The following is a 16,840-nucleotide window of genomic DNA, read 5'->3' as shown; positions in this document are numbered from 1 at the left end:
TGTCAGTTGGCGCCTGTCCTGTCTATTCCTTGTGATCGTGTACAAAGTGCATCCAATCTTTCCAAATACAATGAAGCAACTTGCCCAACAACGCATTCTCCTGCACGTGAGTAGGTGTGGGTACTCACTATCGAACCTTCCTGGTTCATGTGGGAATATAGAATCACTGGAGCATTTCCTCCTATTTTTCCACAAATATAATTCCGAAGGAAAGGTCTGCTCAGAGCAGTCCCTATCGCGCATGGGCATTCTTCTCACGGAGATTAACATTTTACGATTTGGGGCAAGTACCCTTCGCCGAGCCTGAAAGGAAGTGTGTCAGACAGTACATGACTACATCGTTTCGATTGGTAGACTCTCATGTTAAGCAAATTTTTCTCATTCTTAACACTCAATTGCGTTATTTTCATAATATGGCACCTTCGTCATAATTGGTATGACCACTATTCACGAAACGGAAACAGAAAATGATTTATATTTGCTAATAATTAAATATGAATACAACAGATGAACAAATTAACCGGAAGCAAGAAGTTCATATTATGTTTCCACTCAGGACAATGGCCAGCACGCTCCTCGTGGGAACGTGCCAAAATTTGAAGGAAAAGAAGATGAAGAAGAAGAAGAAAGTCCAAATAGCGCATAATGGGTATGCGCCACTGTTTAGGATGCAAGACAAGACAAGATCGGTCGAAGCCGGGTCGAATCGCAATTATGTCCACGTGTATTACGTGTGTTCTTGAAGTTTGTTCCATTTCCAGCTACATAACACGCCTGCATGACGCGAAAGAGATCCTGGACGACCTTCTTTTGCCGGAATTCAATGCAGTAAGTGCAACATTGGAAAGATGCGCTTCTTCGACTGCAGTGAGTGTGGCGCTTTTCTTTGACTATTGCGGTGGCTACCTCTTTCTATCCCGCTGTTGAGGGCCGTCTGGGCGCGACTGTAGTGTCAGGTGCTTTCGGAGAGCTTTAAAAAAACACAGGTGGTCGAACTTGACCCGCCGACCTCCCACACGCGTCACATAGCCACCCGTCAAGCTTTGGCAAATTCTATCTCATATTATTACCTCCATTCTTACGCTTGTTCAAGGGAGATGTACTTATACAGATGAGATTCTGGGACATTTATTTAGAGTACACATCTGTAAGCGAGTGAGTACAGGCAACATTCCATGGTTGCCTCATTTTCGGCTCTCTTTTAGAAAATCATTGTGCACCCCTAGTGTAGGGCGCTTACTCAGTTAGGGCACAAGTAGAGTAAACGTGACTAGCAGGGCTGTACGATAACTATTCAAGTTATAGTTAGACATGTGGCAAGCAGCTACTCCCGTCGAATAGGATTTGCTAGCTGTGTGTCTTTTGCCTTAGCGTATACGCACGTGAACGGCGTTAGCGCGCTGGATGCCGCGTCATATCTATGGTCGCGTTGCATCGAACGCAACCAGCGCTCCGATGAACGCGCACCGGAACGCATCAAAGTGCTCCGGCGTTGCTCCGGCGTTCCACTGAGCGTCGCCCGCTTTGCAAGACTGCTGCGGCGTCCGAGCTCGCTGGTGACGTCAGCGTACGCCAGGATATATAAACGCGTGCGCTGACAATAAACGAGGGCGTCCTTGGTTTGGGACTTGGACTGTTCTGTGTTGTGTTCTTCCAAGAGTGCGTCCCTCCCAACACTTGCCGATGTCGTGTTTGTTCGTCCGAAGTCTATTTTTTACTTGGTTAGAACAATTTCCTTGTTACTTGTCATTCTCAGACATGGACTCCACAGCCAACTTTGTCATCGTGCCCGTCGCACTGGGGATGCAGGGAATGGAGCGGACCAGTCTTCATCTCTACATCTGGGCAGACATCTACTGCCAGCAGCAACCCGGGACACCCCAGGGAGCCCAAGCCCTCTACGGGCAGAGCTGCTGGGTCGTCGCCTACGCCGACCCTGTGGCCGCTGCAGCGCTGGCCACCCTGCCGGTCTTCGGCCCGTACCAGTACCTAGACGCCCACGCCGCCATCGCCGCCGTCGTCAGGTTGGAGACCATGGCCATCCTTGCCGCATCGACGTATTTAAATATGCAAGTCGATGACGGCAACGCAACGGTATGTATTTCTGCAGCATGCTTGTGACCTACATTTTTCGCAAACATTTGCTCAACAGTCAAATAATTATGTTATGTCATGTGGAGGGAAACAATGCATTGCACGCCGTAAATACAGGGTCATTATGTAAACATCTTAAGTGTTGCTCGTTTCGCAATAGACTGCTGTGTGAGATTGGATACTGAGTTCCCTATAGCTTACGATAGCATAAACCGATAAAGAATTGAAGAATTACATGCACATGAGCTTCTTTCAGTATTGAACAATATATTCGCCAAGATTATTTCCAATAGAATCAGGAAAACGCTTGACTTTATTCAGCCAGGAGAACACGCTCGCTCCATGAAGGGATGGAGTAATGACTGCATTGGACCAGATGTTTGTAATAAATCCGTTAATTAAGCAATATTTGGAGTGCGCTCAATCTCGGTATATGCCTTTGATTGATTATGAAAAGGCATTTGATTCAGTAGAGACATCATCAGTCATGAAAGCACTGCGCAGTCGAGCAGTACAAGACGCATATTTGAATATCTTAGGAAATATCTGCAAGGATTCCATGGCTCCCTTAGGTCTCCACAAGGAAACTAGATTTACTATAAAGAATAGGGTCAGGCAACGAGATACAATATTACCATTGCTATCCACTGCAGGCTTACATAAGTATCACAGCTATTAGACTGGGACGGCTTAGCAGGGGGGATCAACGAGGAATATCTCGGTCTTTAGCTTGGCAGATGACATTATATTCTTCTGCTGCAGTGGAAATTAATTGGAACAAATGTTTAAGACTTTAACTGAGAAATTAAAGGGGTAGCGTTGAAGAATAATATGCAGGAGACAAAATTAATGATGCATATCGTGGCAAAGGAAAAAGAATCCATGATCGCCAGTCAGCGTTGACACGGGAGCTGGTTGATGTAGGACAATTACTCACAGGGGATCCTGACAATCAGAAGGAAATTTACAGGATAATGGGTTGCTGTGCACACGGGACGAATTAACAAATCCCGACTGGCAGCTTACCGCTGTCGTTAAAAAGAAAAATGCGGAATCATTAGATTATACTGGTGCCCACATATGTGGCAGAAAGTTGGACATTAACAAGGAACTCGAGAAAAATCTAAGCTGTGCACATAGAGCGATAGAACGAAACATGCAAGGCGTCCACAGAGAGCAAGAGGGGATAGCCGATATTTAGGTGACATTAGGAGAAAAAGAATGCAGCTCGGCAGGCCATTTGGTTCTGCTAGATAACCAGTGGATTATTAGGGTTACAGAATGGCTGCCAAAGGAAGGGAAGGACAATCCAGGACGGCAATAAATTGTTAGGCTATTGCGAACAGTATGCTTTCGGTTAATTCGCTTCCGACACGTCTTCCATTTTTAAATTCTTGACTGAAATTTTGTGGGACGTTCAGTATGTTGCTAAGCATTCTTATCCTTGTTCTATGTGCATGATAACCCAAGAATGGAGTATAAACTCGACCTCCAGAACGGAGTGTGCCTGCCCCTGACCTCTGAAACAGAGCCAAGCTACCTGGATAGCGCTCATGCTTAATTACTTTCCTCCGATAATATAAAAGTAAAGCTAATTAAAGAACAAAAGGTCGCTGTTACAGGCTAAAATATTACGTTTGGCTGAGCGCTGATATCAGGATCACCCATAAAATTTGACAGAGCCATCACTATTCATTCTAACAATATTGGCACAGACGCCTGAGTACGAAGAAAAGAGTTATTTTAAACTAGCAATGCCTTTCCACGTCACGGAAATAAGGGAAATTAATTGGATGGCGAATCCATGTAACTTCTGTTTGAGCTGAACAGCGCACATATAACGTTTTATGCTTAGGTTGTGGTTGATTAGAAGCACTTTGCCGTAGGTAAGTATGTGAGTAGGTAGGCGGGAAAGGTACGTCCTGTCCCGCGTTGTTTTCGGAATTGCAGCTGTGCCATCGGCACAGCAGCCACGTGCACTAGTCATTAGACTACTGCTATTTTAATCAGACCGACATCGCAAGCCTACTTTATCTCTGCAAAGCCATCAAGAACTTTGAAACGTATGGTGCGTGCGCGAAGTGCTAGTTTCTCGACTGCTTGCGTCTTGAAAGTTAAAGTGTTGGGGCGCTGTGAGATTGCACTATCTCCGGGATTGTCCCACATTAAATGAACAATTTCATCTTGTAGCAGCTCACGCTTTGTACGAACTGCGACGTTGTACCGAGTTCATCATCGGTCCAGGTTGAACAGATGTTAACGTTTTATTGCCCGACAACAAATGACTTCGTTTTGATACAAACCACCTAATAAAAGCAAATACACGCTGTATATGATTGTTAAACGCTAACATTTACTGGAGATTACGTCATAATACGCGTTTCTCTCGGCAATTCCTTAAGTACCTCTGCAGAACTCAATAATCGGCGGGCGTAAATTCGGGTCAGGAGGCTGCAGAAATTATGTAATTGTACACCCTACGTTCGTATTCAACGTCACCGTCTGGCGGTCTTCGTCACACTTAACCACTCGATTTACGCAAACACGTAAGGTTTAGCGGAACGCCTAGTAATATCGGGTTGCCAGGTACAGGCCACCCGCTATTACTAGGGGTAGCCTGTACCAGGCCACATGGTAAAAGAGAGCGGTAAAGCATTGGCACAAGTGACCGATAACCGGAGCAGGGAAATTGAGGCGCGCGGCACCCTTGTTCCAGTGCACACTGGTATCGTAACTGCCACGTGATTCATGTTTCAAGAAGCGGGTCCCTGGCACTCTCGTTTACGACCGAATCGGGAACAACAGCGTCGTGTACCACATTTTATCTTCTCGGATCATCGGTCACTTGTGCTGATCTTTTTCAACTGCAGCTGTAGATCCGAAATGCTTCGCGTTCCCTGGCTTCGCGGAGTACGCCGCATTTCCGTATCTTTTGTGCAACTAAACTAGGCTTTACAAGTCTGCAGGCTACTCTGTATCCGTCCTTGAGATAACCAGGCGTCCGAAGCTAAGCCGAATTTTGGAAAGGAAAAATTCTCCTGCACCCCCGTATAGCACAAATGTACGAAGAAACCCCACGCGAATTTCTCAGAATGAAAGCTTTACAGTAAAAGAAAAGTTCTTTTTTTTGAGCAATCTGCATGAAGCCGAATTTTTAGATCCGTAAGCATTTATGTACTTACCGAAGGAGAAGACCGTCCGTGCGTCCATTAAGACGCCCGCTTTCAACATAGCGCCCGCAGCAGCGAGCAAATTGACCTTCGTGCTGTCTCGCGCTTCAAAGCCAAAGAAGCGGTGACAACACAAAGCCGCGCGGAGCTCTGAGCAAACGCCGCCCCCAGCCACTTTTGCAGATTGCTTTCAAGATATTGGTCCGCGTGTCTCTATTGAACAATAAGTAAGCAGCGATAACACAGCACGCGAAGCTATTAGAAGTCGGCGCTATTTGTCGTCATCGCATATCGCTTTTAAGGCATAGTCGGTGCGGCGCTGCCGTCAGCCGGGTACGTTCGGTTTCCATTCTTAACGGTTGGACGCGGATGGATAAGGCGATAAGGAGCGATAAAGATTATAGTGATCGGAACATAAGTTCATGTCGCGTCGCCATCTGCATTACTTTGCTTGCGTCGTGAATGCTACTTGTGGCGACGCCCACACTAGTTCGCGTCGCCGTAGTGCCGTCTTTTGCACTCGCCGGATAAGTTTCATAACAACGATAACGACACTGGGGTGCGTGGAGATGAGCAAGTGGCACAGTGCTAACGCATACTTTGATAACTCCCATAGGAGTTCCTGCTCGACTTTTTTTCCTTTCGAGGCGTATGCAAATGTTCTCTTTCCGGAATCGTTCACCACTTTCGGTATTAACTGATTATTCTTAGCGAAATGTTGTTCGAGCAATTTGAAAGGTAAATGAGGAGAGCTTGCGTTAATTTCACCTTTGCATAAAAGACAGCGATTGATATTCCGAAGAGCTTCCGCATTAAGTGAGAAATTGCGTTAAGTGAGAATGAGCAGCCAATACCAGTACAATTAATGAAGATAGAACCATGCAGACTCGCCGTCATGAACATTTTTAATAGGAGCAAGCTAGTATGTAGCACTTGGTCCGTGCATGCATCATATATTTTGTTGTATCAGATGTAGCAGCGACGTCTCATGCTGAGTAGCCTATCACGACGCCATTTCACTATCAAAGCGCGACAAGAAGCGAGGGAACAAACATCACGCATTCCAAGATCAACCAAGCGCCGATTTAGGCATAAATTGCCGAGGCATAGAACAATGAACAACTTTCAAAACATGTTTCTCCTCTTCGTCTACACTCCGTTGTGGTTTCGGGCTTTTATGGCCGGAACATTGAGGATCACTTCATACGGCAGCAGTGCTGTCAGTGTTTCTTCTTTCTTCCTACACGTTGATATCACGGAATGCTGCAGCCTCGTCACTAGTCTCACAGTGAGGAATTGGCACCTCTGCTTTCAGGGCATGCAGACAAGACTGAAAACGGAAGCCCCGGTTTCAGACTGCCGGCCCACAGCAGCAGCAGCGGCGGCGGCGGCGATGACGCAGTGGCCAACACAAGCTGCGCGGGCATGGAAAAATCATCGGGCCTATTGGGAAACGAAGCTAGGTGAGCCAAACAATGGCAATAATTGCTTTGGATAGAGCAAGCCGTTGGGGCGATAGTGAATTCTGTGTATGGGTAAGTTGTGCTTGCACTGATGAACTTCTGCGAGGGATGGAAGTTCTGCCCATTCAAATGCCAAATGCCAGCTGCTGTTCACACTATATGACACTGGCGTAAACAGGAAGCTTTAGATCAGGATCTACTATCTAGGCACACGGGAAACGAGAAATCAGTTTCCTCGGCAACACAGTGCACCAAGATTGGTGAAGCTTGCTGCAATAAAGAAAAGTGCTATTACTGTAATTGGAGCAATGGCGTTCTTCACTGATGTCATATACTCAAGAATGAAGTGAGAAACTCAAGCATCAAGAATAAACATTTATAACTCTGCAATGAAATCAATGCAACTATTCTATTAATTACACCAAATGAGACATGTAAAGTACACAAAATATGTGCATAACACAGCCCTCTGAAATATGCTATTTCATGAGTAGGTACTTTGGAAATTCTTGTTTGCGTTGTAGCAATTTCACGGAAACTGCATATGGATGTAAAACAAACTTGTCCACTGAGGATTCTCCATGAGATGCAGCTAATAGAACTTCGGTTGTAATATTTTTGGGGAAGTTAAATTTGTAAATTTTGTGCATCTGATCTTTTCAAACTTAGCGATGTCAGAATTTTCTCATGAAAAACAAGTGAAAATTATAATTGACATGGTTGCGAAATAAAATGTTTCAAATAAATAAAACAACTTGATTACAACCCGCGCGGAAGGCAACAAAGAATTCTATTCTTAGGCCTACACGGGTTTTCCGAAAACAACACTGCCGCTCTCGTGGCCCGTTGATCACTTTCCCAGTTATTTATTTATTTACCTAGCTCTAATTGATTACGTATTGCACTCACGATACCGGCCAATCTGGCATGATTAGAAACAACGTACATGATATGGCCCCACGAGTTGAAGCACACCATAAGATCGCATGACTCATGTTAATCGCAGTAACAAGAATAGATATAGGTAAAAAAATAAACAGCACATTACCGCAACAATAGCGAACAATATTCATCTAGAGCTTAGCTCAGATATTTCGAAAGAACAACAGACAAGAGAGAACACATACACTATGCGCCGGCGTCCTTGCTCTGCCAGACCGGTCTTTTTTTTCTGTATCTATCAAACTCTACAAAAGATGTCGTACCAACAATGACTTCGCCCTTGCAAACTTCATTACCTTCCCAAGAAAAAGGCTGTCAGCCATGGGCAGAAAATAGAGGGGAATTCAGGTTATTTATATTACATCAACGTAGATTGCAATACACGCTGTAGTGCATACTTGCACAAGGAGATCAAAAAGCAAACAAAGATAAACTTCTTCGGCTGCACAATTCATTCATATTGGGTGAACACACTGAAGTAATTTACCTATTTGTGCTCACCGCGTCTGGGAGGATAGATGATCTGCTTCTCGGCTGTTCACTGCTTTCGGGGGGAACGGTTTATTGTTCGAATACGAGTCGAATGTTAAATGACTTGATACAACAGCTGCAGAAAGGTTTGAAGTTTGTTTTCTTCTTATACGATATGTAGGGATTGAGCTGTGACATATGACGTCGGACTTTGCACCACTTTCAATTATTAGCGCGCAGACCATAAAGTGGATCGTTGCAATGGCTCCTACCCGCAAGAAGCGGGTCTAGCCCAGAGAAAAAAATATATGATCATCAGGAATGGCTCATTCCCCGTAGGCAGGCAAAGTTGTAATGGCTGAAAATAAATGCAGAAACGAAACGAAAGAAGGATAAAACGAAAGAATGAATGAAAAAGAGAACGAGCGATAGAACGAAGAAAACAAGAACAATGACGGAGAGAATGAAAGAAGCTTTTTAGGTTCAAGCATGTGTCGTTGCGGTGGTCGACCTACGGCTTGATATGTTTGCTTCACAGTGTGGCTCGTTATGTATCAGAAGAAGTCTGACCCCTCAGATTGCATAGCGTAATTTCACTACCACGTGTGCAGCAAGCTTTCCAATTTCACGTGTTACATAAGTGTAACATGCCGAACGTTTTACACTTCTTAATACGCAAGGCTTCCTAAAAACGCCGACGTATTATAGCTGATGCAAAACAATCTTTGTCAATACCGCATGTCTCACTTCCGAGGGCACACATTTCAGGACTTTTGCCTGAATACTACTTGTGAGCGTCTTAAAGACGCAGCAGCAACTTATTCACCACTCAGGTTCAGCAGGTCACCTTGCCAATAACGTACGGTTTCGTTTGTCACTCTCAATTGGCAAAATGTGTTTTTGTCCTCCCGTAATAAGAGTCTGCATATTGAGCTCCTTTGTCCGGGTTCTTGCAGGAATGCCACTGGAACCGGAAGTAGGGAACAGCAAGAGTCGTGCGGTGTCGGTGGAATTGTTTGGAGCAGACGGGATGTGTTACAAAGACACGCCAACGAACACACCCGCGACACAGCCCATATTTTCAAAGCATGTGATCAATCGTCTGTGAAGAATTCGAAGTTTGTGGAACATTGCCCCAACAATACCGGCAAAAACCGCAAATGCGAAACCTGTGGTGAACTGTTCCACCTGGCTGATCATCTATCTGAACATTACCGCCCGCGCACAGACGAGAGACCCTACAGATGCGAGGTATGTGATAAATTCTTCCGGTGTTCTGATGACCTAGGTGTTCATAAACGCATGCATACAGATGAGAGAACCTACAAGTGCCATATATGTGATCAATTATTCCGGTAGTATACGCCCATCTAGATGTTCATAAGCGAATGCGCACAGGCGAGAAACCCTACACTTGCTAAAGATGTCGTAACTCATTCGTGCGGATGACAGATCTCCGTAAACACCGTAACACTGACACAGACGACAAACGCCACACCTGCCATAAATGTAGTAAACCATTGAAGCACAGACTTAATCTCAACCGTTATCTCAACTCGTGTTGTGGAGACGGAGCTTTCGTTTGCGAAATATGTAATCTATCCTTTATTGGAAACTTAGGTCCGAGTCATCACCGCCAAAGCATGCACGGGGATAAAGCACTGAGCGATATGGTTTCGCAGAGAAAGAAACCCTTCATGGACATCTGCGCTACTTATGTGGAGGAGGAGGAAGAGGAGGAACTTGATTATTCTTAGGGGAAGAGGGGAAGGGAAAGGGTAGGGTGGGAGGGAAGTGGCTGTTTGGGTCCCCTATTCTAGGACACCAGTGACACTGGCTACTCCCTCCGCCTGCCCTGCTCCAAGAGGCGCCTTTCGGCCCCTAGCCCCGGCCGGGCAAGGAGGATCTCCCACGGCTCCCTACTGTAGGTAAGCATCTCAGGCGAGTTTGCTTCCTGTGGTCTTTTTGTGCATTCCCACGTCACATGTGGTAGTGACGGCCATGCACCGCACCATGGACAAATGCCGGCACGTAGGGTGGAATTCATGTGGTGTGCCCTTCCCAAGTGGGGATAGGTGTGTGTTTGTATTCTGTATGCGTGGGCTTCTTGCACCCCCAGTTGCCGATGTGGGGGTGCAAGGCGCTCTCTCGTGAGACGGTGCTCGAGGATGTCTCGGCCTGTAAGTGGACTATCTTGGAAAGGGCTGTGGTTCCACGCTCGGGTTGTGAGTGCTCGAGCTAAGGAGCGTGCCCTCTCCGTGCCTGGGATTCCCTCGTGTCCTGGACACCATATGATTGCATGTTCTTCTTGGAGTGCGTCGCCTAAGATTCTCAGCGCGATTCGTGGCGACCTGCCTTGCATGTACAGTGCTCACGGAATGAAATGCGACAGGCAGCCTTTAGTATAACCCCGCATATTTGCAAAGTACTCGAGGGTACCATGTCATGTCACCACGAATGTGGTCACCAAAGGTGACGCTGACTTCGATCTAAGTGCACGCGCCAAAATTACGTGGATGCGATAGGAACTGCAGCCGGTAGAAACGAAAGTATGCGCATTAGTTAGCCCTAAATAGACGCGTTTCATTCCGTGAGCACTGTACATTCTGCATGCTGCTTGAGAGTCGGAGCTAATGAGTGCAGAGTGCCTGGTGCTATCGCTGTGTCTGATTGCTATCGCGACTGCTGAAGCGTCGGAAGTGGCTGTACATGTTGTGTTTATTGAGGCCGTTATCTGACAATGACGTTTGACAATGACGTTTATTTGCATCAGTACATGACGCGAGGGGCATGCGCAAAAAGCTGCCACATGGACAGCTTGACGAAGCCGCAGGCCCCCACATTGGCGTTTGCGCGGCGTTAGCGAGCACGAAGGTAGTACATCATTGTTTACAAATGTACTTTACACAATATTGAGCATCGCGAACCATGCGAAGCAAATGAAGAAAAAAAAATGTGCTCTAACAGGTCATATTAAAAAAAACATATCTAACCAATAAGGATAAAAAACAATGATAGGCACAACGGTATTGCAACTGTTCAAAAAGCACGAGGGTGAGAAAGACATAATCATAACACAAGCTGTAACAATAACATTTCTCATACAAACTAAACAAATGAAAGTCAAGAATATGAGCTATACGAGGTGTGACACAAAAGAAACGAGACTAAGTGTGTAGTTTGAAAAAAGAGTGGAGTTGGCAACAACTGTTTTGCTGACGTAATCCCACACACCTCCTCTATTCATGCGTCCAGTTTCGACGGAATCGATCATGCCAGTTGGGAGTGCTGCGTCATTGAGTGAACATGTGCAACTGCATCATGCCGGAAAAATGTCTGATGTAAAAACCGAACAGGGAATCAACATCAAATTTCTTGCGAAGCTTAAAAAATCAGCCACAGAAACATTTCAAATATTAACCAAGGCTTATGAAGGTGTAACTTTATCTAGTCCACGTGTGTTTGAATGGCATAAGCGGTTTTCAGGGGGAAGGGACAGCGTGGAAGACGATGAACATGCTGGGCCCCAAGGTCAGCGATTACAGTCCAAAACATTGCCAAAGTTCGTGATGTGATCAGTGGTGACCGAAGACTAAGTGTTCGTGCAGTGGCGGAGCCGGTTCACTTGGATAGGAAAGCTGTTCGACGCATTTTATCGGACGAATTACACATGAGGAAGATTTGTGCGAAGGTTGTTCCAAAAGTTCTGTCCGTTGATCAAAAACAGTGCCGTAAAGACGTGTGTGTGGACATGTTAGAACTCATTGCAAACGAGCCAAATTTTTTCGAATCTGTTGTAACATGTCATGAGACATGTATTTTTACCTATGACCCAGAAAGTAAGTGCCAGTAAATGCAGTGGTGGTCTCCAGAATCCCCAAGACCCAAAAACGCACGCATGTCAAAAGCAACATTCGAGGCAATGTTAATTGTCTTCTTCGACATTAATGGAATTGTAATGATTGAGTTTGTTCCCAGGGGTCAGACTGTTAATCAACACTACTACATTGAAGTACTAAAAAGACTTCATGAAGAAATTAGGAAAGAAAGGTCACAGTTGATGAGTGATGAATGGCTGTTGCACCAGGGCAATGCACCCGCTCACACAGCCCTATCTGTCAAGCAGTTTCTGACCAGCAAAAACATTACTGTGATGGGGCATCCTCCTTATTCAGCTGATTTGGCTCCATGCGACTTTGATTTACTTCCTAAAGTTAAATCTTCTTAAAGGGAACCCATTTCACGTCAGTTGAAGAGGTTCAGGCAAAAACGGAGAATCTCCTGAAGAGCTTTCCAAAAACCTCCTTCCAGACCGGTTACCAGCAATGGCAGCACCTAATACAGAAGTGTGTGAATGCTGAAGGGGACTACTTTGAAGGTGATAATGTCACAGAACTGATTCAGTTAGTACAATAAGTTATTAGATCAGTCTCTTTTTTTTTGTGTCACACCTCGTACAATGGGACTAGTTGTTTTCGATAAGGAAAAATTTGCGAACGCCAGGGAAACAATCTAGTTCAGGCAGAAATAAGTATAGAGAGCTTTAAAAGAGGTATTTTCCAATCCAGCGGTTTCGCAATCAGTAATCTTGGTAGGTTGTTACGAATAGTTTTGTTGGCCGTATGTCGTTCTGACGGTTTCTACTTCCGAAAACTCTCTGGACCTGGTCGTATATGCTGTAATGTTGATTTTTAAATCCGCTAGTGTTCTTAAAAAAGCTGGCTCCATTTTTTATTTCTTGTTTGTACGCTCTACAGAGTCGATAATCGTACATACTGGCAATTGGCATTACATTGTATTTTATAGAAAATTCACATGTATGAACATATTTTGGAACATTTTCTACGACTCGTAGGAATTTTTTTGCAGTACATAAAGTTTTTCCAAATTTCCCTGTGTGGTAGTAGCCCAAACTAAGTGACAGTAGTTTAGACTAGAAAGAAACAGTGTGTTGAAAATCAGCATCATTTTTGTTAGCAGTATATGACGGTTACGGTAAACAAGCCCGATTATTAGAGATAATTTTGCCGCCAAGGAATTTATGTGCATATCCCAAGATAAGTTTTCTTGAAAGATAACACCTAAAGTATTAAAGTACGGAACTATATCGATAGGCGTTGAATTTAGCAATATAGGCGTAATAATTATTACGCTTTTATTCTTCCTTCAAAAAATTATTCCTTTTCTTTTGTTTGTGTTTATTTTAAGACAATTTTTACGTGTCCATTCATGCAATTTTTGAAGAATTAAGTTTGCTTCCTCAACTAATTCATCCGCCGACTTTCTTATTACGAATATGCTAGTATCATCGGCGTAAATTATATAGTTTGCTTTGATACTGATACTAATGATATCATCAATATATAAATTAAAGAGGAAAGGGCCCAAAATACTGCCTTGTGGCACGCCAGAAGAAACGGCCAGTGGACTAGAGAGTTCACCATTCATACCGACCCTTTGCTTGCGGTGTTCTAGATAACATGTGATGAGGAATGCAGCCTTACCGCGGTAACCATAACGTAGGAGTTTCCTAATAAGAAGTCAATCATTGACACAATCAAATGCTTTTGTAAAATCTAGAAACAACCCCAGAACCAGTTTTCCTTCATCAATTGCCCTTGAAATTAACTTTTTGTGAGCAAGTAAGGCACACTCCGTGCTGAGGCCGTTGCGAAAGCCAAATTGGCATTCATTTAGAAGTTTATGTTTTAGCTCAAAATCCATAAGCCGATTTAACATTATTTTCTCAAGTACCTTCGAGAACATAGGGAGAATTGATATTGGACGATAGTTGCTCATGTCATTTTTGTCACCTTGTTTTATATAGGACACTAATGCGTGCTTCTTGCATTTTACTGGGAAAAATAGCTTGACTGAGACAAAGGTTGAAAATATATGCAATGCATGGAGCCAGAATATCGACAACGTATTTTAAAGGTTTTATCTGTAACCGGTCAATATCTTTCGCACTGCTGCTGTTTAGAGTTTTAATTATGTGGCTTACTTCGTTTTCACCTACAGGTTTAAGGAAAATAGTCTTGCTATTAACCGGAATATTACTAAGATCATTTGGTAGCATAGGCGTATTACCTGCACTTGCGAAATATGTAGTAAATGTATCTGCAAGCCGCTTCCCAGATAATTATATACCATTAATATCTAATTCAAGAAGTTTACTGATAGGTGGATGATGCCTTAATACAGAGCTGAGCCTTTTCCACATAATCTCAGAGCATCCAGCAGCTGCTGCAAAGAAATTTGCAAAATATTCTCGCCTAGCCTTTTTTATATCTTTATCGAGGCGATTACGGCACACTTTAAATTGGCGGAATAATTCGATATCTTTAGTTGAAATAAACTTGCCATAGAGAACATTTTTATGCGCGATACGTCTGAGAAGCTCAGAGTTAATCCATGGTTTCCGAATTTTTTTCCTTGGCTTAACGCGCACTGGGGGAAAGCTAGATTCATATATCGATTTGACAATGTGAAGAAATTTTTCATAGGCCCCATTTTCTTCGTTGGATTTATATACATCATCCTAACAGGCATCTTCTATTTGTTCCCGAAATATAGACAAATTGCGCGGGGTTATTTTTCGCATCTGCTGCATTGGCTGCGTTGCCTTCTCTCGAATGTGCCCTTTGGCGCAAATAAATATAGGCAAGTGGTCACTGAGGTCATAGGCAAATAGACCCGCCTTAACTTTTTCAGGGATGATATTTGTGAAAAAAATATCAATTAAAGATGATGAATATTCAGTAACTCTAGTGGGCAAGTCTATTACATTCGCTAAAGCATTCATTTTCAGTAAAATATCTAATTGTAAAGTTTGGGAATCATTTTGGATCATATCAATAGTGATGTCCCCGCCGAAAATTAAATCAAGCAGATTTTTATTAACAAACTGAAAGATGTCTTCTAATTTATCAAAAAAATTGCTAACGCTGCCATTGGGAGGGCGATAACACACTATAATAGCGGTGTTATGCATTTTTATTGCTAGAATTTCATAGTCAGTTGTTGTTGCGGAAAGTTCGGGCAGTAAGTCACACTCGAATACTTCCTTTACCAGGATTCAAACTCCGCCTCCTCGAGAGTATGACCGATTTAAGTAGAAGGTACTATAATTTGGGATACGGAAAATATCTGCATCGTTCATTGACCATGTTTCTGTTAACAGTATCGTATCAAATGATTGCCCAAGCTGTTCAAAAAACAAGGAGAGGCCGTTTTTCTTATTAGAAACTGAGCGGATGTTTAGATGAAAGCATTTAAAGGATTGCTGAAATTTTTTGCCTAAATGCTGACTGAATACTTGTGGTAATATGTAAGTCTCCCCACTTGCACAAGCCATCGTTATCAAGAACTGTTTTTAAGCGAGCTTATCAAGGTCCCTCTCGGTACAAACAGCTACTGCGCGTTCACCGTCAGTTTTTCGGACAAGAACGCGGCCGTTGCTGTGCCACACATATTTGTAGTTTGCTCGCTTCACCAATATCTTTGTCTGAGAAAGCAAATCGCGAGTCCTTTTCGTGACATTTTCAAGCAGGAATACATCGTCTTTCGATTCACGTAACTTCTTTCTGCTTTTCCACCAGCGATCCCCATCTGCTTGTTTCGCGAAGCGACATATTATACCCGGTATCTTTTCTTTCTTTGATGGCAGCCGGTGAACTGAAACGTCATTTTCTGAGAGCTGTGGAAGTCCGAGCTGCACGGCTGCGTCGTTTGGCTTTTCGAGCAGGTTTTCTTTTTCAGAGTGTTGTATCCCATGAAATTCCAGGTTTAAGCGGCGGCTCCTCCATTCAAGTTGGTCAATTTCAGCCTGAAGCTGATCGACATCGCTCTAGTTTCCTTCAAGTATTTCATTTCTGCGTTTTAGATCATGGATCACATTTTCATTTCGCTCCGTTCTTTGTTGCAGTTCATCGTGCTGTTCGCTCAGAAATTGTAAAGTGTCTTCAATGCCTTCAGCTACCTCTCGGAGTGGCAACATCTGGTCAAGCTTTCCGTTAATGGCCATTAACAACTGCCGCACGTCTTGCGCGTCAGAATCATCCCTAGATTTGTTAGGTTGCACACGTAATTTCTGCCGTCTACCGGACGTGCAGCGCCAAGCCAGGCGGTACGCACCTCCCTTCGACCTAATTGTCGTGTCCGAGGTTCCTGAGCATCTCCCGGTGTGAAATTTAGAAGTACAGTCTCTACATTCAATGATAGAGTCTGAAACAGTAAGCGTTAGCTCACAAGTGGCGCATATCACATTGCAAGACATGGTCACAATTTGGCAGCATCAGCAGCATCAGCAATAGGGGAAAAATTACTAAGTATAGAAATACTAACCTGCGAAAAGGCAGGTTGTTACTTTGACGATGCTTCTTCGATGCTGCCGCTGCCGCCAATGTGAAAGCAGGCCTCGATTTCCACCACTTTATAGCTTGCTCTGTCGATGGTGGCGCTTGAAGAAGACTGCGGCGTGATCCGGACAAAGAGGGCTTGCAGCAAAAACGCTTGCAGAGCTACGCCCACCAAGGTTGAAGCAAGCGCGGTAGCGACGTCACAGGACAGCTGGCGTTATCTGCGAAAAGGCAGGTTGTTACTTTGACGATGCTTCTTCGACGCTGCCGCTGCCGCCAATGCTCTTTTCCGCAGCGTGTTGCGAATAGCTGTATTTGACGTGTCCTCTAGCAGTCCGAG

At 44.2% G+C, this 16,840-nt stretch overlaps 1 protein-coding gene and 1 pseudogene across 1 annotated transcript; one reads left to right on the top strand and one right to left on the bottom strand.

The window, feature by feature from the left end:
• The first annotated feature begins 1,704 nt into the window (after window positions 1–1,704).
• Window positions 1,705–9,248, top strand: LOC129381600 (uncharacterized). The gene is made up of 3 exons (XM_055064605.2): window positions 1,705–2,094; window positions 6,580–6,727; window positions 9,097–9,248. The coding sequence occupies exons 1-3, from the start codon at window positions 1,759–1,761 to the stop codon at window positions 9,246–9,248; spliced, it is 636 nt and encodes a 211-aa protein (XP_054920580.2). The 5' UTR covers window positions 1,705–1,758.
• Window positions 9,249–15,515: 6,267 nt separating this feature from the next.
• On the bottom strand, window positions 15,516–16,418 carry LOC126526687 (uncharacterized; annotated as a pseudogene).
• Window positions 16,419–16,840: the final 422 nt, after the last annotated feature.

Source organism: Dermacentor andersoni, unplaced genomic scaffold (assembly GCF_023375885.2).
Source record: "Dermacentor andersoni unplaced genomic scaffold, qqDerAnde1_hic_scaffold ctg00000033.1, whole genome shotgun sequence".
NCBI lineage: Eukaryota > Metazoa > Arthropoda > Arachnida > Ixodida > Ixodidae > Dermacentor > Dermacentor andersoni.
Note: the sequence above shows the minus strand (reverse complement) of the source record. Positions and strands in the feature narration are given on the sequence as shown.